This window comes from Anas platyrhynchos, chromosome 25, assembly GCF_047663525.1.
Source record: "Anas platyrhynchos isolate ZD024472 breed Pekin duck chromosome 25, IASCAAS_PekinDuck_T2T, whole genome shotgun sequence".
In the NCBI taxonomy this organism is placed as follows: Eukaryota; Metazoa; Chordata; class Aves; order Anseriformes; family Anatidae; genus Anas; species Anas platyrhynchos.
This window is the reverse complement of record NC_092611.1, coordinates 1,071,621-1,095,123: the sequence shown is the minus strand read 5'-3', so window position 1 is coordinate 1,095,123 and position 23,503 is coordinate 1,071,621. Positions and strand designations below refer to the sequence as shown.

The 23,503-nt window shown below is 39.0% G+C and overlaps 1 protein-coding gene, 1 long non-coding RNA gene and 1 pseudogene across 5 annotated transcripts; 2 read left to right on the top strand and 1 right to left on the bottom strand.

The window, feature by feature from the left end:
• The window catches only part of LOC119716060 (serine/threonine-protein kinase RIO2-like), a 117,487-nt pseudogene extending 101,531 nt beyond the window's left edge, over window positions 1-15,956 (bottom strand).
• Window positions 52-14,686, top strand: LOC139998553 (uncharacterized). 4 transcript variants are annotated; one of them, XM_072027811.1, is made up of 7 exons: window positions 53-282; window positions 1,045-1,117; window positions 2,208-3,704; window positions 4,021-4,259; window positions 4,983-5,402; window positions 6,861-6,976; window positions 14,198-14,686. In XM_072027811.1, exons 3-5 carry the CDS (start codon window positions 2,267-2,269, stop codon window positions 5,193-5,195), a joined length of 1,890 nt encoding a protein of 629 aa, XP_071883912.1. In that variant the 5' UTR covers window positions 53-282; window positions 1,045-1,117; window positions 2,208-2,266; the 3' UTR covers window positions 5,196-5,402; window positions 6,861-6,976; window positions 14,198-14,686. The 4 variants fall into 4 exon arrangements, with proteins under 4 accessions (XP_071883913.1, XP_071883912.1, XP_071883911.1 ...); XM_072027810.1 differs by having other exon boundaries at window positions 1,045-3,704; XM_072027812.1 differs by lacking the exons at window positions 6,861-6,976; window positions 14,198-14,686 and having other exon boundaries at window positions 52-282; window positions 1,045-3,704; window positions 4,953-5,122.
• A 433-nt stretch (window positions 15,957-16,389) lies between the features above and the next one.
• Window positions 16,390-21,819, top strand: LOC119716061 (uncharacterized). The gene is made up of 4 exons (XR_005263704.2): window positions 16,390-16,942; window positions 20,285-20,347; window positions 20,891-21,008; window positions 21,190-21,819. It is a non-coding gene; the product is annotated as an uncharacterized lncRNA (long non-coding RNA).
• Window positions 21,820-23,503: the final 1,684 nt, after the last annotated feature.

The following is a 23,503-nucleotide window of genomic DNA, read 5'->3' as shown; positions in this document are numbered from 1 at the left end:
CTGGAGAGATCATTTTGATTTTGTTTCAAGGACAAACACATTTCTAGGAGAAGAGAATATTTTGATGTAGTGAAAGTACTTTAAAGCAATATGTTGGTATTGCTGGGAGTGGGACAACTCTTTCTAGGTCATTTATCTTAATAATGCGAATTTAGTTATCAGCTATTTAACCAAAAAAATGCTTGTTTTTACTTTTAAAATATTTCATCCAGGTTTGAATATCCTCTCCAATCAACTCCAAGAAAAAGGCGTTCCAGATCTCCAAAAGATGAAACGCGGCAGGTAAATTTGTGGTGACAGGCTTACTTCTAAATACATTGGTATCAGTATTGATAAGGATAAATTCTATTTCCCTGTTTTGTTGTGGGTTTTGTCTGCTTTTTTTTAAATGAGGAATATTTTTTCAATCGTAGGCTAGCTTTCTGTTTGAAAATGCAAATGAACTCATATCTTTTTTAAACTCAATATATTATTTTTAGAGTTATCAGTTTCTGTTAATAGATCTATTACTTTTAAATGGGGATGTTTGCCCTAGAACCTGAGCATTTTTTTCCTCCAAAAGTATGTTGTTTTATGGGCTAGTAAATTGTTGGAATTTATAAATATCAAACTAAGTTTATCTTTTAATAATTGATTTGCACTTGTTTCTTTTTTTAATTCCCAACAATGTTTTAACCCTTCAAGGGGATATTGCTACTTAGCGAGTACTGTGGCTATTGAAGATTTTTGTACGTGATGTTTCTCTTATTTAAATAAAATTCTTCCACTAGGTCTGGTACAAAAGTGAGCTTAGAATGTGCTTGTACATGTTCATATGCTACAGCTGCTTTTAGAGCTAATAATAATAAAACAAGACTTGAGCTCTTGCTGTGTAGAGTATCGGTTAGTGTTCTTAAGTGGTGAAATACTCGGTTTTAATTTGAGTGCTTTTAAACCTGTTCAGTATGCAATGCTTACACATTTATAAATATAGCCTTTTCCAATGTTCAGTAGAAAGCTAAATAAATATTTGTTGCTCTGCTGTAACGTTGTACAAATTTACAGGTTCTTCATGTTCAGCAGGTGGCAGAAGTGGAGTTATTACATAAGCAAACTTCAGGATCTAAAAGATCTTCAGGTTGGTACCTGTATTATAGGGGGTTTGTGTTCATCTTCCTCCTTAATTTTAATTCTTAGCATATGGAGGAAAAACAAGGTTGAAAAGAGCAAAATAAATATATTTAAAGATTTTTCAAACTGAGCACAGTACACATTCCTGTGTCAGTGTACTACTGCATTGTACTTAAATGCTGTGATTTACCCATGCCAGGGGAAAACACATTGTTGCATTCTGACAAACGGGCAGTAACACTTTTTGAGAAACAGTATTGAACGTTTTGCTGAAACCCCAAAAGATCACGTTTAAAGATCTCCTTCCTAACCCCCATCTCCTTTTCCAAAAGTTGATCAGTGTGCTTTTTCCTTGTCTGTTAGTCTCTCCATCTTTACATGTATTTCCCGTTGCATCTAAGAGAAGTGGACATGTCAGCATTTGTTTTAGTAGATGTTCATGCTGGTATATGGCAGTGTTGAGACTGTGGATGTGTAAATGTTCACAAGGGCTCAGCTTCTTGTGGTTTCAAAAGGCAACTTCTTGGATGAACCCTGCTAGCTGACTGCTCTCTGCGTGGAAAATGTGAAGTGAAGCATGTTACTTCAGGCCTCCAGCATGCGTGCGGTCACTTGCTCTGTCTCATTTGGGAAGTGCTAGCTCTGTTTTATTGTCTTGCTTTACCCTAGAGAAGCATTGGTACAGTTAGAACAATACAGCACCTGGGTAAATGCAAGACAGGAAACTGACTGAATTGTGGTAAGCCGATCTCAGTGATTGTTTAGTTCTGTGTTCACAGATTTGTCTTGTGGCAGCCGTGAAAGATAGGTATATAAGCCACCGAAGAAAAACAGCAGCATGAAATACAAATTGCCTTATCTGAATGTGGGATAAGGTCCAGATTGCAACTTAAAATTTATTAAACATTTCACAACTAATGTTTTTATTATGAGAGAATTGTTATTGTAAACAGAGCTTTGTGTACAGTCCCATATCCTGGAGCCTGGTTGCTAGCCTTGGTAGAGGAAAGGAGGGAATTCTCATCTGTATTTAAGGAACTTTACTTATGTTTCTGCTTTTTTTACATAACTTTGTTTTTGCTTTGCTTACGCTGTAGATCATTCTGAGTGCAAAGAACAAAATGCTGATGAAAATAAACAAAGTACAGAGGAAAATATGTCCAAAGCCTTACCAGTTAAGCTACAAACACCTAAATCTTCATATAAGATAAAACAATCTACTAGAAAGCAAACTGAAATGTCTCCCTTTAGTAAACTCTATGAAACGCTGAAACATGAGATTAAAGTGAAAAAAACTCTGCAAGGAGGAAATGTACCTGAAAAAGCTGGAAAAGAAGGTGGTAAGGGTGCCCTGCAGGAACCAAGTGCTCAAATCGCATCAAGTTGTGATCATGTAAGCCCTACTGAAGAAAAAGAAATTGGCATAAGTGAAAATAATGAAGAATATAAAATGAAACAAGAAGTAATTAGTTCAGAACTTAATCAAATCTCAATGGTAGGAAGTGCTACCAAGAAATGTTTTACCAGAAGTCCGCGAACTTCTGTTTCAAAGGAGATGACAAAAAGTATTCTCAGGAGAAGTAACTTGCAAGATCATAAGGAAGAAAGTACACCAGGTAAATCTAAAGGCACTGAAGTTCCAGCCAAAACACCCAAACCCAGTAAGGAGAATGACAGAAATGCAGCATGTCTGCTGCAGCCATGCTCCATAGAACGCTTGGGTTATGCAGATGAGGTGAAAATCTACAACTCTGCAATAACAGCAGAGAAAATAGCACAGACAACAAACATGACAAACGTTTCTGAAGTAGACAAACATGTTATGTCTACACCAACCCCCAGAAGGAAGAGTCCTCGATCTTGTTTCATGTCACCTACCAACGAAGCTACTGGGGTGGATTCTGTAAATATTGGTACTCCGACAGCTCGAGGAGATGTGTTGTTGGAACACAAATCTTTTTCAGAAATTTCAGCTGAAATTCAAAGGGAAGATTCAGTGTGCAGAAATGATAGCCTCCAACAACAGCCTTTGGCAGAAAATAAATGCATAAACCAGAGACGAAACAGTAAACAACATACACCAAGAAAATCGGGGAAAGTAGAAGTGCTGAAAGAAATCTGTGATCAGACAAATGTAGATTCAAAAAAGAGAGATTCTGAGTCTCCTGCTTCTAATTCCAAGAGTCCCAGAAGAAATGTCAGACAAAGTAAAGAATTTGTAAACAAAAGCATCCATTCAGAGACACCAACTTCAGGAGAGATAACATCAGAACTGGCATCTCCTGCTAGTCAGAAATCTGGCTCTGGAAGAAAAAGGGGTAGGCCGAGGACCTCTGAACTGCGAACTGAGAAAGCACTGGAGACAAATGCAGTTGAAGAACACGACAATAAGACTGTAGACAGACAGGACAGTGGAACTCAACAAGATCTGGCCACCAATGGGTGTAATCAGAAATCAGATTTGGAAGATACTTGTGTTCTAAGACCTCGGAGATCATCATCAAAAAGGTCTTTGGGAAGTGCTAGTGTACTGGAAGGCAATGAGGCTGTTGCAGAAATGAATGTTTCTGACCTGTTGGCTGAAGAAGAATCAGGTAAATAGATTTCGCGCCTTGTTGGCACTTAATTGGAGAAAATCTCTTAATTTTCGTGAGAATTTTTCCATTTAAATATATAATTAATTGCTGATACGTTGGTTCTGTAACATCATGTTTTTATATATATGACCCTAAAAATAACCAGTAATTTCTATAAAATTTTCTCCAATTGAATGTAAATGAGTTACTTTCTAATATGTTTCTGCCTTTAAAATGCCCAAGTAAGCCTTGTTTCCTGTGCTGGTTAAAATGGTGACTTCCTGGATTCTTTGATTTGTGGAGATATATTCAATTATTGCTATTTTTTGTTTAGGTAACACAAAAAGAGTGTCTCAGAAGAGGAAGAGCGGTGATCTGTTACCTCAGCCTTTAGGCAAGCGAAAAAGATTGTCTTTTGGTGGTCATCTAAGTCCGGAACTCTTTGACAAAAGTTTGCCTCCCAACTCACCCCTTAAACGAGGTGCGATTCCTGCAAGGCTGAGCTTACCGTTTGGAGGCTCCCCACGCGCAGTGCTGAAAAAGGCTCAGGGGCTGAAGCACTTTGCAGTCCAGGTAAATAAATGCTGAGGCTAATCGAGTCGCTAAGCTAAGTGATACGAACAGAACTTGTAAATTCAAAGACTTCTAAAAATGAATTCAAAATGAATAATAAAGATGTATGTTAGGAAGTGGACATATTGACTGGGAATTATAATGGTATTTTTTAATCAGCATTTTTAAACTTTTTCCTCCAAAGGAGGATGTGCAGCTTATTGTTCGTCTACCTCTCTTTATCCAGGGGGTGTGCTTTATTTCATCACACGTTTTTGCTTGTTCTCATGCATGTTTTGGAGTATGTTTGTGTGCTTGTGCTTAACAGCAGAATCTACTGGCACCAGTTAATCATAAATAGCAGAAAAGAGACGCAATCTAGAAAGAGTAGTTTGTTGCCAGACTATGCAAGCTATGGCCGTGTGGCTTGGCCAGAAGTCTGAAAACATTCAGCTGCTGATTTAAGCTAGTGAAAGCCTGTAGTGCACTTTATGGGAATAAGACTGTTTTGAATAAACTAGAGTAACAAAGTTAATTTGTTCAGTTGGATTTGCACAGGCCATTGGAGGCTTTTGAAATTTAAAAGTTGTTGCCAATTTGCTTTCTTCTTAGAGAGTAACATCTAAGACTTTTTCAACTGATCTGATGCTATTTTATACTATTGCATTTACTTTCAGAGATAGAAAAGAACACTTGTAGTTTAGCTTTGCACAGTAATTTTTTGTTATTTTTTTTTCTACCAAGAACTTTCTGTATGTTTGCAAAAAGAAAAAATGTCACCAGAAAAATTGCCAGCCCAGACGCCCCCAGCTGCCTCTTCCCCTGACTCTGGAAAAGCAACACCGCAGCTTCCTACAGGCTCTCCAGCACCTTACACAAAAGGGCGTTTCTCTGTTTCGCACATCACAACACCATCACCAATTGCAGAAGAGCAGAACGGTGTTGCAAAAGATATGAATACAGGGGAGAAAAATGGTGCCCTAGAGAAAACACCTAAATCTAATGGTGTTAGCCAAGATGATAAAACCTCAATGGCAACACCTAACAACTTAACAAGAAGTTCACGACGTAGTATGAAGAAGACTCCCATGAAGAGGAGGAGTGGTGCTGTAGCAGTTATCAGTTCAAAAAGAAGAAGCGGTGCCTCTACTGCCAACTTACTAGGTTTGTTTCAGCAGTTAATTTTAATATGATTTCTACTGCTTTAAAAAACAGCTACAAAACTGAAGTAGTCCTATTATTAGTTTTATTCTGAGACCACCAAATGATCGGTGTATATTCTGATGGTTTGGGGGATTTTTTTTTTTTTTGAATCATCTGAGAATTGCAAAATTTTATGTTCTCACACTTATCCATCGCTTTAGCAACTAGATTTATAACAAGGTATTTAGAACGCAAATCCTAATGCTCAGAAACTGAAAAATGGTAGAATTAAGGTTCTGTTTGTTAGGTTAATTGCGGTATTGATCCTCCAAGTCCCTCAATTTGGAGTAGTATATAACTGATACAATTTCAGTTCAATAATTTTTGTTGGTGAAAACATGCATTTTACCTGTATTCAGCTTAGTTTCTTTATGCCTTTTTCCCTAGCCAGTTCACACACTGTCAGTTGTAGACTGGACTGCCTGTAAGTGTTGGGTGTATGGCAGACATCATGGATGATAACCATTGAGACACAAATATTTTAATTGTTGAACATTCAAATTCAAATGTTGGTCAAAATAGTTTTGATACCACTGGAAAAATTGAGAGGGAATCTGGTTCTTGAAAATTTAATCTTTATGAAAACACTTAAAGATGAGATGTCTGTAATTTATGAAAACAAATTATATCAATTTGACTCTTTCAAAGTCAAATTTAAAATTTCCCATCAATATCAACATTCATCTGGCAATTTATTATTCTTTGCTATCTTCGTTTTTTGTAGAATCATTTTAAAGTTGTGAATAACATGCTGTGTGCAGTGTCTGTGTGCAGTGTCTCAGTGATAGTCCTATTATATGGTGAGATAAAATCACAGGCCTTCCTGGTTAATCCTGGATATGTTTCACTTAAAAAAAAAAACAAAAAACAAACAAACAAACAAAAAAAAACAAAAAAGCAAAAAAAAAAACAAAAAAAACATTTTTTTGCTGTTAAACCTTACATTCTGTTAAGGAAAAATTCAGGTACAATAAAGTGCAAGACTGAAAGGCTTATGGCAAATTTGTAATGAGGAAAATATTTCACAGAATCGCAGAATATCCTGAATTGGAAGGAACCCACAATGATCATCAAGTTTAACTCCTGGGTCCTTAAATGACCGCCCAGAAAATCAGACCACATGTCTGAGAGCACTGTCCAAATGCTTTCTGAACTCGAGCAGAGAGTGAGGACAGAGTGAGGTCAGCACTTAGCACAGATTCTGGAACTGTATGACGCTTTTTGTTGTAGAAACGTACTGGATGCTTGGACACTTGTACTGGATGCTTGGACGCTCGTACTGGATGCTTGGACACTCGTTAAGATTCAGCTTGAAATTGTGATTTCTGACTACAGCAAATCCTTTGGAATCATAAATAGCTGTGAAGTCCTGTTTACACAGCTGCCAGTTAAGGTTATCGTGTCTGTTTTGCTTCGTAGTTGCGAAATCTTGGGCAGAAGTGGTAAAATTGGGTGTTGCAAGACCACAGGCAAAGGCCGTTAAAAAACGTGCCCCAAAACGAAGACCAATGAAGAAGACAACACAGTCACCAAAGGTATTTGTTTTACTTCTTTTTAAGGTTTGGGGGTTTGCTTAACCTTGAAACAGCTTGTTGGCATTTAACTGCAGAAGCTGGAAGTTTGAGATTTTGGCAAGATGTTAAATGGGTATTGGTGTCTTTCTCACAGCGTGTAAATCTACTTGAATTTACTGAAATGTATTAATTCAAAACATCTTAAGAATGTATCTAAATAACTAATTGTGTTGGGTGGATGGAGTAAGTATTTGTCCCTTGTCTGTAGTTGAAGCTGTAGTGCTGTTTGAAAGAGGTTCTGTTCCGGTTTAACCACTTTACGTGGTGGTGAGGTTGGTCGTTGGATGATGGTGAAGGTCTTTCCCAACCTAAAGGATTCTATGCAGGTGGAAAGGAGTAAGACTGAAAGACTCTCAGGATAATCCCTGAGCGTTTCTGAAAGCTAAGAAAACTTGTCTCAGATGCTCATTGAGCGTAGTCACTCAAACGAATATATGAGCTGCATTTCACAACGAATCAGCCCTTTAAAGTAGCTGCAATTTAACCACTTCTGTATGCCCAGCAGTCTGTATTAGCTAAACACGACCAATAAATTTGTGGAATCTCTTGAGTGATTCTGGCTAGGTTTTAAATAAAAGGGATCTTTGTGTCCTAATTTTTACTCACATTATTACTAGAAATAAAGAAAAAAGAAGAAAATTTCACCACACCACTAGACAGTAAATATAAGTATTTACCTCTAAGGTCTCAATTCCTTATTTAAAGTTGACAAGTCAACCAGATCAGGGCATTCATCGTTGTCCTTACCACTGCTGCCCTCTGTCTGATTTTCAGCAGCATTGTCAGGTATTCTTTTGTGCTCAGAAAAACCAAGTGCACAACTCTCTGCATCTTCACTGGACTTTGAAAGCACAGGCTGCCCTTCAACCTTTTCCAAGGCTGAACTCAACTCTGACATACTCAGTCCTTGTGAATTTTCACTACTTTCTGTGGCTTCAGCATCTTCACTGTGATAACAAGTCTTCAGAGGTTCTGCTTTCAGAAACCACTTCATATATGAAGTCTGCATTGTTTTCTTTATCTTGGCTGAGGAAGTTGGCGTTACTTTCAGCATCTTCTACAAATTCCCTCTCCTCTGTTGTATGATCATCCTCATCAGAGCACTCTGGGAAAAGCAGCTCATCATCTTCCTGCATTTCCTTTGTATAACCACTGGCAGCAATCTCTATGTCAAGAGAACTCTCTCTCCTGAAAGAAATAGAAGTGAGCTTTCTTTTAATATATCAAATCATTATGCTGTATTTTGGATTAAAAATACTATCAAGTTAGACTATAATTACCATGCTATTAACAAAAAGAGTATACTCCATTGGAACATAGGTAACATATTACAGTGCAGGGCTTTGGGTAGTTAGCAGAATGTAGCCTGACAGAACCAGACTTTCATACAAGATGATTCCATCTTCATAATCAGCACTTACTGAAAGCAAACAATTTGATTTTAACAAATATAATACTTAAATTATGCTTGTGCAAACAGAACGATGACGGACATGTTGACACACACACAGACAATTCCCCTTTGAGAAAGGGCTCAGAGTGATATAAAACCCTTTTAACTGAATCAGCTTTGCTCTTAAAATATGTGAGAAAATTGTTTGCTTTTCAAAAGGGACAAACTACAGTAGGAAAATTCTGAAGATAATATTTGAAGAGGCGGTCACCACATGTACTAGCATTTTGAAAATTAAATTTAAAATTAAAAACTAAGTTAATACTTGATCCCCCAGGACTGTTAAATATGGTTTTAAGAGTCAGAGAAACTAATTCTGCGTCACCGTAACATTTACGGCATTTGGATGTATCTCTTTCCCCTAGCTGCAAGAGGTAAGACAAAGGAGACAGCAGATTTTAAGACGTGCTTCAGTTTTTGGAAACCACTTTTAGTAACTGCCAGTGAAGACAGTATGGATCCTTTTTACTGTAAGAATGACAAAAATATTTCAAATTGGCTCTTTTTCCCCCTGTTCACTTCTAAAATCATCTCTCAGAGGCATCCATTTTTCTCAGAAAACCAACGTAACTACCATAACATGGGGGAATTACGAGTCAGCTGGCATTTTTTACCTGATATCTTGGAATGATGGGAAGAGCTCACTCTCATAGTTGAAGCATTTCTTAAAAAACTCCTTAATGCAGTTAACATCCCTGTCAAAATACCTGTTTAAAAAATACAGAATTGTAAAAATGCAATAATCAAGGAAATTAAGTCTACTGGTATGACAAACTTTTACTCTACTTTCTTGCCTTTTATTTGAATATTAATAACCATCAGTGACTCGAAGTGAGAAAGTACACATGTAGGTATACATACATAAATGCAGATTATTTCTATTCATTTCTTAATTGAAAGAAATAATATTAACTGAGAAGCAATTAATTACACATTTATCCTAAGGAGATTTCTACTCATTCATGAAACAAATTGCATTTGTAATGTATGGTGAAAACAGTAGAAAAAGAATTTGAAGCAGGCTTATGAAAACAAATCATGGTTGACTATTTGTTGTTATCAGCACGTAACTGGTTTATTTTGCATACATCATTTGTACGTACCATTCAGCATTTGGATGTGATGTTGATATCATCTGAGGGAAATCAATCATAGTGACATGATCATCATTATCCAGTATGAGATTAAATTCATTGAAATCCCCATGAATCAAACCATGATTGCCAAGTTTTACAATTAGATCCATTAATTCACCGTAGACAGCAGCAGGGTCTTCGATGTGGTGTACTTGGCATCTGGAAAGTTAAATAAAAAAGAAAATATCCTGAACCCTGAAGGAATTAATTTAAAAATATAGACAAGGCATATGAGTTACATCTGAGAGAATGACAGGGTCACAATTTGAGTCATAAGGGATCTCCAGAGGTTACTAGTCCAATACTCTGCTCATAGCTATGTCAATTCTGAGATTAGATGAGACTAATCAGAGCTCTACCAATGCGGGCTTGAAAGTTTCCAGGGATGGAAACATACTGTGCAATCTCCACCACACTGCCCTCATGGGGAGAAAGCTTCTCCTATCTCCAGGTTAAATCCCTCGTTTTAACTAAAGCCCTTTGTCTCTTGTACTCCTATCAAACACGATGGTTATGCTGCCTAATTTAAACAATGGATCAGCGAATTTTTATGTCTGGATTGTTTTAGGTAACTTAGGTCTTCTTGTATTCAAATGCCATTCAAATGTCTCACAAAAAAGTGTTTTCAAGACTAAGCTGGGGATAAGGCAAAGCCAAAAAAAAAAAAAAAAAAAAAAAAGCTTAAAGCACTCCAGAATATACTCCAGCATAAACTCCAGAATAAAAGCAAAGTATATGTTTTGCCCCAAAAGTGCGCAGAATAGACATCACCTTATTTTTACAAGCAGAATAAATAGGCAGCTGTCTTATTATACCAGGAGCTGTCAAGAAGCCGTCATTTACAGCTGATTTGTGATATATTTTGGCCTGAATGCAACACTGTAGTGTTATGAGAACATATCAGTTGCACATACAAACAAAACACAATGGAATTCAAGCAGCTCTGTAATAGGCTGCTGTTGAATATTTTCATATTAACAGCAAAATTAATTGGTGACATTTCTTATAGCCAGAGGTCTGTATCATAAAACATACCATTTGTTCTTTGAATTTGGAAGTCATCTAAACTGGTATCTTCTGAGATGCTGATCACCTGAAATAATTTCTCATCTAGTACAGCATCTCCTTCAGGAAATGCTTAGTTAAAATTGCAGAACTGGGATAGCATGGTAAGCCTCACCTGCAATGCCCACATGTAACTTTAAAGCTTTCTGTCTACAGGACAGATGTGGAACTATTTAACAAAGGCGGGGAAACGGGATAGAATAAAGTCTTAAAAGGCACTTCTTCAATGTAACTCTTCAACTGTATACTTTGGGATTAATTACACTGAACCTTTGTTACTGTACATTATATAGAGTTATCAAATAGCTATTTTGCATTCTGCTATGGAAACAAAACAAGCCATTCATTCACATACAAAATTCAACATTTTTTCATGTTTCTGGATGTTGAAAAACTGAAGAAAAGTAATCTTCCTTGAGCAAAAAACAGCGTTCAATGCACACAAACACATAAAATAAAAAATAAAACAAACAAAAAACAAACACCCCCCAAAAAAATCAACACAGAAGTTCTACAATGGCAACTGTACAAGTTGTAATCCTACCTGAATCTTTACCACAACATGGATCATGAACTGGAGCTCAGAACGTGGAGGATACACAACTCAATACTGAATATTTGATATACTGAATATATCAATATTGAATATCATTGAATAGATAACATATAGAACATAAAATTTCTGTGTAGAAAATGGTTGTAGCACTAACCTCTGTATCACATTGCTCCTCTGATGTATTCCGTACTTAAAAAAAAAAAAAGTCTATTTCCACCAGTCTTTTTGGACAAAGAGAGTATCTTTTTAGTTTTCCTTCTCTCACCAATTTCTCCAAATATAATGAAGCAGAACCCTAGCCGTTCTGGGCCTGACTTTATTCATGCTTTATTCAGCATGATCAGAACTGACTCACATGATAAGGAAAAACGTCATCCCTGCTGTCTTACTGAACCTATCGTTGTTAGGGCTTCTGTAAAACAGACTTCAAGCTTCCAAACTTACTAAGGGTAGCCATCAAGGAGTTCCATAATAACTGCATGCCTGTTGTAGTCTACAGGTTTTGGAACAGGAAATCCTCTGTCATACAAAGCCTGGAAAGAGACAACATATTGAAAAAATAAAAGATAACCAGTAAGAAAACATTACATACATGACAAACTACAAATATAAGATAAGCAGTTAAGCACCATTGCGGAAGCAGCATCCTACACATTATTCAACTGCTAACTGTAAAAGTCAAATCATGTGCTTAAGGAGGAAGAGCAATCTGAACTTTCACTACTAACTATGCTTCTGTATTTTCCAGAGTTTAGTTATCCTGCAGGTGGCAGGAAAACACAACGGGATAGAAAAACAGCAGAATCGTACCTGGTCTGTTAGCTTAAGAAACCACCAGCAGATAATTGGGAATAGGGTGTTAGAAAAAGGTTCAACAGTTCTTGTAAATACAGTTTGGCCTGGTCAGGTAATCCACACTCAGTCTCAGTAAGGCAAAAGTTTCTTCTTAAATATTAATATCCAGTATTACACTACATTAAAGATAAACTAAAGGTAGGCCATAGTATTTTGTAGCTCTGTTAGCTTGCTCTAACCATATTTACCAAATCATTCGCTTGATTCACAGAATGGCTCAGGTTGGAAGGAACCTTAAAGACCACCTGGTTCCACCCCTTCTGCCATGGGCAGGGACACCTCCACTAGACCAGGCTGCTGAAAGCCCCATCCATCCTGGCCTTGAACACCTCCAGGGATGGGGCATCCACAGCTTCTCTGGGCAGCCTATGCCAGTGCCTCACCATCTTGAGCACAGGATTTCCTCCTAGTATCTAATCTCAATCTACCATTATTTTAATTTAAAACTGTTACTCCTTGTCCTATCACAACACTCCCTGAAAGAGTCCCTCCCCAGCTTACCAGTAGGCCCCCTTAAGTACTGCAGGCTGCTATTAGCATTCCCTTAAGCCTTCTCTTCTCCAAGCTAAATAACCCTGACTCTCAGCTTTTCTTCACAGGAGAGGTGCTTCACCCCTCTGATCACCTTTGTGGTCCTCCTCTGGGCCCACTCTAACAGCTCCACATACTTCTTGTGCTGGGGGCCCCAAACCTGGATGCAGCACTCCAAGTGGGGCCTCACAAGGGCAGAGCAGAGGGAGACATTCACCTCTCTCCACCTGCTGGCCACTCCTCTGTTGATGCAGCTCAGGAGGCTGCTGGCCTTCAGGGATGCAAACAAATACTTCTGGCTTATGTCAAGCTTTTCATCCACCAGAACATCCAAGTCCTTCTCTGCAGGGCTGCTCTCAGTGTGCTCTCCTCCCAGTTTGAAACTCATCGCTTACAGACCTAACAAATACTCTGTAATTATGTTTGTGGAAGTGATCCAAATAGACAAGACTAAAATACTAGTAGATACTTCACAAATTTTCCCTAGCATATAGTCTTTCCTAAGACAAGGTTAAGTGAAATGGCGATAGTTTATTCACTGCCTTTATTAAGACTCAGATGACTGGACAGCTTCACCTGAAATTTTATGGAAATTGCTTCAGTTCCATACGACTTCCATGGCAAAGTTTGATTTTGTCACTTGAAAGTATACAAAAGGCATCAGCACTGTCATTCTCTGAAATGTATACTTTAAGTCCACTAAAAAAAACAAATAAAAAGCATACATCCTAACATATACTGCAAATATGAAGTGATGAGAAGATAATCTGAGAAGTACATTCCGGACTATTACATCGTTGTTAATATGGTGCAAACAACCACCTACCTTCATGTAGGCAAACTCTTTCATTGCTGCTAGCCGGGATAAATACAGCCATGACATTTTGTGCCTGTGCTTATGGTAGTCACGCTTATTTTTCAGGCTGCGAAAGGAAGTTCTTCCAAGCCTGTGCAATTTCATTGCAAACTGCTGCTCGTCTTCATTTGCAACAATATAAATATCTAGGAGAAAAAACAGCAGCACAGATCTGAGAAATAAATGGTATCTGACAGGTATATAATGCAACAGTGCAGTGAGAAATCGGTTGCTTGACTTCTTGTAACTGCTATTTCTGGAATAGCAAAGTCTACTACACTTCTTTTAACAGAAAAGACAACCAAATTTGTATATTATGTATTACAAATCTGAACAAGAAGAAGTCATTGGTGAAGAGATTATGCTGCTCCACTAGTAGAATATCATAGAATCATTACGGTTGGAAAAGACCTCCAAGATCATCTGGTTGAACCATCCATCTGATCTGAAACATATTTCAGACTAGGGGATAAGAAGTAACTTAATGGCACACTAGAAAAGACTTCTCTTGACTGGACAGAAAACTCAAGGTACCTCTTACTTTAAAACAGTGTTAGCAATTGGCTATGTTTCATTTTTACCATTTGTCCCCAATAATCCTCTTTTTTTTTTTTCGTCATTTTTTAATGACAAAAGACATGCTGTGCCAAATTACAATCAACATATGAGCATGAGAAACCAAGATAGCACTCCAATAGTTTGGACTGTATATTACTTTTTTTTTTTTTAGGTGGGATGAAACATTTGATGTTAATCTTTTTGACAGAAGGCTTCAAAATTCTTTGCAAGTCACAAGACAACTGTCACCTGTTTGCAAAATACCTTTTAAGGAACCATCCAAGAATTGTACAAAATGGTCAAAGTGGAACAACGCTTGTGAAAAAAATCAGATGTAGTCAAGACTCACACAGAACTTGAAGTGACCATAAATTTTGGTGTTTGACAGATTAACTGATATGACTATCCAAAGGTAAATTCACCAAGTTTCCAACAAATTAACAAAAATACAGACCCATTTCTTCTAAAAAAAAAAATTATATACTGAAAACACTTTTTTTAAATTACCTGATTCTTTGCCAACACCCATCTGGTTTCCAACAGAACTGATGACTTGCCGGGAAGACAGAGTTCTCAAGGCAAGGTAATCATATCCTGCATTAGTTAACCGATAGCCCTGGACAGCTAGGAAAAAATAAATTACACAACATTTCATTCCATATTATGCATGTGTTTCTTTTAAAAGAAGTTTCATTTTGGTCTCTCTTTTTTTTTTTTTCCTGCTTATGGTACACAACACTCAAATAGTATTTTCACTGTTGGCTAGTATCAACCCAACTTGACAGTAAGTTTAAATTCGTGCAAGCCTTTTGAAAACTAACTGGATAAAAAGTAGACATTTTGTTAGCCCCTTGGTAACGCAGGCAGTGACAATGGTTCAAATTGCATAGGATTACTTTGAAAGATGATTACTTAGGAGACACGGCAAGGATTCAGGATTGTTTCAAAGACCTAAACCAAACCTTAATGGTCTGAAAAACGGAGACAAAAAGGAGATGAATTTCATGAAGACTCCCACATTGTGCTTGCAAAGCCAGATGCAAGTGCAAGACTAAAGGAAATCCAACGCTACTAACAGAATGGGACAGAATAAATACTACTTTAGTGATCGTTCCTGACTGGCTGAAGGTATAAGGTTTTTGCAGTCCGCTCCAGTTTGTCTGCTGTAAGACTGTAACACATTTGGGCTGATCCCTATGTGAACTTAAATACTACCTTAGCTAACAATTATTTATTTTATCCACGAATTTGGACGAACGAATCCATGAATTTCAGAAATCACCAACACCATTTGTTGCTGAAGGAGTTCACATTCCCCAGCTAGCCCCAAGGCGAGACGGGGCTCACAAACGCCCCGGACACCCGAATGACCAAGCTACCGCACTTCTGTGGCGCTGAAGAACCGGGAGGGCCGGGAGGAGGCTCCCAGCGCAGGCCCCACACTCACTTTTGGTCCGCTCGTAGGCCAGGAGCTTGTGCTTGGCCAGCTCCCGCAGCACCTTGTTGCAGCCGCCGTGCTTCAGGCTGGCGATGGGCGCCACCAGGCTGCCAGGCACGATCTCGTGGTTCTTCATGCCCATCTCCACCTGCCGGGGGGCGAGAGGGAACGGTCGGCGGCATCAGCGGGGAGGGGACGGGAGGGGAGGGGGGGGAGCTGCGCCTTCCCTTCCCTTCCCTTCCCTTCCCTTCCCTTCCCTTCCCTTCCCTTCCCTTCCCTTCCCTTCCCTTCCCTTCCCTTCCCTTCCCTTCCCTTCCCTTCCCTTCCCTTTGTCCCTTCCCCTGTCCCCGTCCCGTCCCGTCTCACCGCGGTGAGCACCCTGAACTGCTGCCCGCTGAGGTACCGCAGCACGGCCACGTTCAGCTTCCCCATGGCGGCCGCGCCCACACCCCCCTCACAGGCCTGGCCGGCCTCACGCGGACGCACCGCGCATGCGCACGCCCCCCTCTCCCCTACCTCGCCCTACCGGCGGAGCCTGTTTTGGGTCCTGGCAGCTACATAGAGACGCGTGTCCTCCGATGTATCTTCGCATACCGAGCCGGTAGCAAAGTCACTTACAACTCAAAATAGAGACAAAACAAGCCTCTACGAATCGAGACAGAATAAGCCTTAAGGTGATGGCTTAACCCCTCGCTCTACTCTAAAAGAGTTAATGGGGTTGCATGTGTATCTGCCCAGACCGATCCAGTGGGAACACCACCCACGGCACCAGACACCCAGAGCGCTGCCCCCGGCTTCAACTGCGCATGCGCGGCCACCGCCCACGGCCATGAGGGTGTGTGTGTGTGGGGGGGGTGGAGGCTCCCAGTGCGCATGCGCCTGGCAGCCCCGCTCGGTGCGCACGCAGAGGGCAGTGGGGCGGGGCGGGGCGGTTCCAGACCCGGGGGTTGCGGGTTCGAGTCCCGGGGCGGACACGTTTCTTCGCCGTGACACCCCGTTATTGCCATAACTAATACCGGGGCCCAAAGAGGCAGAAATACAGCTGCAGCCATCCCATCCGTGTGTGGTTAGGTAGCAATACCTGGGAACAAATCATGTCTAACCTGCGGTGTGATGTTGCTCACGGAGGCTGGTTTTCCATTATATGTTATCACGGTTACCTCTGTCTGCACCGGTTAACGCGAAAACGCCCAGCAATGTTTCTCAGGCGCTCAAATTTTGCTCGAATTTTGCAAATTTTAGCTGACAGAGCTGCAGCTCGCGAACCGCTGCCTCTGGGGGGCGGCAGTGTTTTAGAGATGAAACTGAAGTGTTTTTTGGTGGTGGTTCCTTCCCCCTCCGTCCTGCAAGATGGCATGGCAGAGAAATTATTTTCTGGTTTCTCATGTAGGTCCTCGTGTAGTCCTTCTTACAAGCTGCCTATATGGACTAGTCTATAAAGTATTTCTGCTAGAAACATGAGGAATATGTGACTGCAACGTGAGTATCCAAATGAGGTAACTCCATGCAAAAAAAGGGGATGTTAACTCCCTGTATAATCAGCTAATTAAGAGGCTGGCTGTTTCAATATATGCATAATATAGTGGACAGTAAGGCTATCCAGAATTTAATTCTTGGCTCTTAAGGCATCTGGAAAGTTGAATTTGTGAAATCAGATCTTAAATTTCAGCATGAACAGACGAACAGTTCAAACAAACAAACAAAAAAGCAAAAAACAAAATGTGATCTTAAAGTCAGAAGTTTAACCATGAAACTTCTCTAGAAGTCTGTACTGATGTAACTGTTAATAAGCACTGTAAAAAATACTGTTATTTTTGACTGGTCAGTATACTTCTAAGGACCTGGCTGACATCATGAAGAATACACATAAGTACATTCAATTTTTTGTATTTTTAAGCATTATAGGTTTCACCCATTTTATATGCATGCATGTATATGTGTATGTACATGAATGATCATTGTGGTGTCAGAAAAAACTCAGTGTTTATAAAGTTTTTCTAATGAATAGCAGAATCCATGCCAAGTGTACAAATGCTGCACATTCTCTTCTGCAAGGAGTTTTATAAATCCCCAAAAGCTGTAGGTTAGTGTAAGGTTTGAACAGTGCAGTTCATATAGTGGGCTCTTTCATAGTAGTTTTAGGAAACTACTGTTCTCAAGATAGATATGAATGCTTAGCAGTTTTATTGCTTCAGGTGTTCCGTTTCAAATGAAAATTAGTAATAAACCTAAAGGGAATAGATTGTGGGAGCGTTAAAGTTTATAGTTTAGGTAATTGCTAAGGTGTCTGAATTAGTAAAAAAAAAAAAAAAAAAAAAAAAAAGTAATTGCTGTATGTATAAAGAGCCCACAGTGGTGGCTCTATGTTACCTACATGTTTATATCTGGAATTTTAGATCAGCATTTGGCACTTGTCAAGGAAGTGTTTAGTCACTTCATGAGCCTTAGTTGGTGGTCAGACAGCTCCGTTTGCATTGGAGTTGAGGCTTGTCTGATACGTGTGAGGTCTAGCTGGGGTCTATTCCCCCATCGTAGCTGAAAACAGCCTCCAAAAGGCTGTAAAGCAGGGTAGTGGATATTTTTAGAGTGGATAACATGGGAACCTTTCAGCTTTAATTCAATGATACAGAATATTTAACACTTAAGTCTTTCCTAAAATACTTACTAATTCAGCTTTTCAGATTCTTTTATTTGTTAAAAACTATAGGGCTTGCAAAGCACACCATTATTTTAATGCTCATGTTGAGCAGTATGTAAAGCTTAGTGCTTGTGCAGTACATTAGTGAGGTTTCTTTCCACACATGCAGGCTTCTCAGCTCTGCCTCATCGTGGTGGTACTGCTCTCAGTAGTAGGGATAAACATAAAGTCTGAAAGGTTGGCTCGTTTGCTAAGCTAGTTAAGTTTCTTATGTTTGGTGAGAGACTTCCAACAAGTTCTATAGACAGTAGTGTGTTTTTTAGACATTAAACATTTAACATTAAAGGCAGGTAACAGCCCCTTCCTGCAGACTGAGTGGTGCTAACTTAAGGTGTGTGGCAGTCAGAGGTGGGTACAAGTTGATGCCATGTGGTAAAATTGTATACATGTATATGCCATTGGCAGTTCTTCTGACTGGTTACTAAGGTTCTGTAAGCCAAATTCTATAATCATCAATCATCTGTTGTTTGCATATGTCTTAAGGAGGGCAGTCATTTTTCTTTGTCATTGTGATAACTGCTTAGTTTTCAAAAAAGGAAGGAAAGACAGAGAGCTTTATTATTATTATTATTATTATTATTATTATTATTATTATTATTATTATTATTTGAATTTGAATTGCTGTCCAGCCAGAGACATGGGTGCAGAGGGAGTTTGTCTGTCAGATGCCATTTAGAGAGCTCTGGTACATAAATTAGAGTGGAGAGATCAGAATGAGCCTCGATACTACTTCATTTATTTGATCACAGTGTGGGGAGAATTGAGACTTTGAAGCCAGTTTCTATGTGTTCAGATGGAGAATAAAACCATGAGAAGAAAAAGAGTAGAGCTCTCTCCTGGGCATAGAAAACTGGCAGGCTGTGACAAAGCGAGAGCTCTCAAAACCTTCCTATCAAACCTCAAACTTGGACCTGTCATTTTCTGGATGGCCAGTTTCCTGCCAGCCCACCTATTAGGTCATTAGAGATTGGAGGTATGTCCCTTCTAGGCCCTGGGTAGACTACCAGAGGGGCAGTGTCTAGCATCAAATGAACCTAGCTGCTCATTTTTGAAGCAGTAAGGACCTAGTGTCAGAAACTGGTTTTGTTATTTGAGCCAGGTTCTACTGACTGCATATGATTGACTCCAAGCCTGGACAGATATTCTCTCCACTTGAATACGTCTTTTACCAGAGCATAACAATCACTTAACAATCAATTAACAATCGACCTCATCGCAGTCTACAACTTCCTAGTAAGGGGGTGTCGAGAGGCAGGAGACCTTTTCTCCATTAACACCAGCGACAGGACCCGCGGGAACGGGGTTAAGCTGAGGCAGGGGAAGTTTAGGCTTGACATCCGGAGGGGGTTCTTCACAGAGAGGGTGGTTGCACACTGGAACAGGCTCCCCAGGGAAGTGGTCACTGCACCGAGCCTGTCTGAATTTAAGAAGAGATTGGACTGTGCACTTAGTCACATGGGCTGAACTTTTGGGTAGACCTGTGCGGTGTCAAGAGTTGGACTTGATGATCCTTAAGGGTCCCTTCCAACTCAGGATATTCTATGATTCTATGATTCTATGAATTTATGCTGACATACTTCTCAATTTTTATGTTTTTCCACCTGTAGATTGCATCTCACTGTAGGTTGCATTTTAGTCTCCTAATTTATTCCCTGGTTTTTATTTTTATTTTTGTACCACCTCATTAGTGAATGTAGAAGAAAATGCATACTAGCTGGGCTGCATCCGGAAGTGCAAACCAAAGTGCTATAGATAGCATGAATGTAGGAAAAACACACTTTATTGTCTTAATGAAGAAAAATAAGCTTTAAACTGACTTTAAATATGTCATAAGACTTCATGGTATTAGAAAACATGCTAAAACAGGCTGAAAAAACTATTATGAATCTCTCGTTTTCCAATACATTCTTAGACCAAATCCTTTGAGATTCAGAGCTATTGTCCTCACTTTAATGTGACCTTCTTTAATGCAACCTTATAATACCTTGAATATACATCTCTATGAGCCTGTGATAATATTAAACAATCATAAAGTCAATTGTTTTATAACTATTACATTATGAATTCTTTGTGTTTGTGGTACACTGAAAATTTGTTCATTGATCTTTTGCTTAATTCTACAGATACTTTTCTTACTACAGCCTGCATACAGAATGTTCTTTAAATGAGCACAGAATGTGCTTCAGGTAATTTAAAGGCTTCCTGGCTATCTTAAAAATTATATTGATTTTCACCTTGAATATTCACCTGTCCTTTATTTTTAGAGATATACAGGGAATGTGGGAGGGGAAGTGCGCCTTTTCCCCTTTTTTTTTTGTCACTCAGCACAAGGACAGTTATTGCCCAGCAATAACAGTATGTTCCATTTAGAGTCCAAAGCACTAATATCATTACTTTTTCTCTAGCTTTGATGTAAAAAAGATCCTGATTGTGGTTACAGAATCATAATCCTTCAGTATTTATTTTGAGGAGCTGTGAAGCCAACTTTTAACTGCCTTTGTATTCTACAGCTTTTTGTTTACAGCCTTTCTTCCTCTCTTTTTTCAATCTTATTTTTAGAAAAAATATAATAATGTTGCTGATAAGAGAAATGTAGCAGTCTTTCAGGCAAGTAAGAATAACCAGTATTAAACAAAAGGTAGAAAATCAGAAAACTATTGGCTAAAAGCTGCTATCTTGAAATGAGACTTGTTTGTTTTCAATAAGTAATTTTCTTATTTCTCTTCAAGAATGAAAGATTCTCAGTGAAAGCTAGTAGTTAAAATTAATATCCACTTGATGTGAAAATGGAACAAACATCAGAAGGACCAAGCATTTTGCTTGGCTAAAGAAACTGCAGTTCTCAAGGTAGGATAATAATTCTAAGTGAAAAATTTTCGTTTTTAAATACTTTTAATATTTCACTTTTAGAATTTGCATTTGCTTTCAAAAAGCAAATGTGGTTGGATTAGAAGGGTGTAAACTTGTATGTTCTAGTTTATTTTTAAAAGTGTTAACTTATGATTTTTTTATTTTTATTTTTTAACAGAGGAGGAATTTATCTACGTTGGGAATTTGTTAATAGATAATTGATGTATACAATGGATATGCATATACCATTTGGATTTTTTTTCTACTGTAGCTTCACGCAATTTTTGGCATTGTAATCTTTCAAGATGTCAATGCTTCTTTATACATTTCATGCGCTTATATGTAAAGTATGTTTAAATAAGCCACTGTTTTCAGTAGATCCTGCTTTTTCAGTGAAACTCGCGTTTTGAATATTGTGGTTGTCAGAATTCTGAAGCAGCAATGCAATAAAAGAAGTTGTATAAGATCTTTTATATACAGAAACCTAGATGTACACTTTGCATATATGTACAAGTGCTTTTCTCTGGTTACAGTGTTTGCAGTCTAGTGCTAGTAATCTTTACTATGAAAGGACTTTCTATTTTTAATCCTTTAGATAATTTTTCTTTATAAAGAAATATAATTAAAAGTGACTTTATTGCGAACAGTTTTGAAGTGCTGAAATTACACATGCTGCCTATTTTTCAAAGCCTGTTACTGCTAATGAGTTTTTTATCATTATTCTGCAAAGAATGGTGATGTTATGAATTGGTATGTTATATTGTCAACAAGCATTGTTTTTGAAGAAAAGGTTTGAAGATATTCAAAACTATCACTGTTGCAACAAATCTATTGCTTTCTTTTAAATAGTTGCGCCATCCATTACAGTCCTTTGAATTCTGACAGTAATTCAGGCAAACAGGAGGAACCAAAGACCAGATGATGCTTGTGTAGCAGGCATTTTTCTGTTCATTGCCAAGTGCACAGTTCACTGTTCGGTCACCTGTGTCGGCTGGTTTAGTGCCTTTAATGCAGTTCTCTGCATGCTCCCTATTCTATAAAGCTTACTTGGGGACTTCAGACATGGCCTGTCTTATTATTCCCTAAGGAAGGGTAAGGCCTTTACTGTCCAGCTGGAAGGATCACTAATTAGAGCCCTTGCTTTGGCACAGAGTGTGTCAAGCCTGCAAGCCTTCCTGCTGGGATCAATGGCATTCATGTTTGCTTTCATGAATGCACAATGGACAGGGATCTTGGCAAAGAACTGCCTATTCAGCTTGTGCTGAGAAGCTGAGTCTTCACAACATTTTAAAGTAATTGTAGAGGTAGAAAGGGAGCTATAAGAATACACCCTTATTATTCTGCTCAAAAAAAAAAAAAAAAAAAAAAAGAAGAAAAGTATTCTCTCTAACGAGAATCCAATCCGCAGTCAAAACTCAGCATATATTTTTGCCCACATAATGCTCGTAAAGAAATTTAGAGTCATTACTCCTCTATGCTTGCAACTTTCTGAGAATTTAGGATACATTTATATTTTAACCATCTATAAAAATTTAAAACTTACCTTGCAGTAAATGCAAACTCTGTAAGCAATATGATTAATTCAGACTATGTGTGAGGTGTTGCCATTAATAAATAATGGTTATTGGCAGGGCAAATGCTTCATTTAATTCTTTCTTTTTTTCCTCTTTCCCTTTAGAGACAGGTATGTTTCTGCAAAGGGGGTAAGATTTTTAAAATGAGCTTGTTTTGGCATGTATTTTTCATGGAAATACAGACCTGGGTCTGTATTCTGGAGTGTCTCTTCAGGGGTCACCCAAATACACCATGAATATTATTTACCAGTAAAACAGCTTGACCGTGGCAACTGCCAGGTGCCCACCTAGCCTCCTCCAGCCTCCCACACCCTGTCCTTGACAGGGCAGGGTGGAAAAGCTCCTAACCTGTGATAAGAACATGGAAATCACCAATTACCATCATGGCCAAAAAACCCTTGACTAGGGGAAATTTATTATAGTTTATTGTCAAGTAAAAATAGAGAAGCGTGGTGAGAAACAAAACAAAAACAGCTGCCCCTCACCTGCTCCTTCTTCCCAGGCTCAACTTCACTCCCAACTCTTCCACCTCAGCACCCTGAGCCCTGAATGGTGTGAGAGGCTGGCAGTGGAGGTTGTGGTCTCTTCGTAACAGGTAGCCTCTGTCACTCCTTCCTCCTAACAAGTTCCCCTTTCTCCCTGGCTGCCATTCTTCAAGAACGCTCCAGTGGGGTGCAGTCCTCCAGCAGCAGACTGCTCAGGCATGGGCCCAACTTGGGCCACAGTTCTGCCAAAAAAACACCTGTGTGGGCTCTCCATGGGCAGCAGCATTTTTCAGAGCACAACCAACTGCTGCAGGGGCCTCCGTAGTCTGCAGGACTGCTTCACTGTGGTCTTCTCCACAGTCTGGAGGGCAATCTCTGCCAAAACCTTGCCTCATAAACCCAACACAGTGTGGTAGATACTGGATGCCTTCAC

What these genes read in the sequence shown, in the direction of transcription:
- LOC139998553 (XM_072027811.1), top strand. Translation starts at nt 2,267, where the DNA reads ATGTCCAAAGCCTTACCAGTTAAGCTACAAACACCTAAATCTTCATAT. An exon ending in GTTGGCTGAAGAAGAATCAG is followed by an intron (nt 3,705 to 4,020) that starts GTAAATAGATTT and finishes TTTTTTGTTTAG; the next exon opens with GTAACACAAAAAGAGTGTCT. An exon ending in TGAAGCACTTTGCAGTCCAG is followed by an intron (nt 4,260 to 4,982) that starts GTAAATAAATGC and finishes TTTTCTACCAAG; the next exon opens with AACTTTCTGTATGTTTGCAA.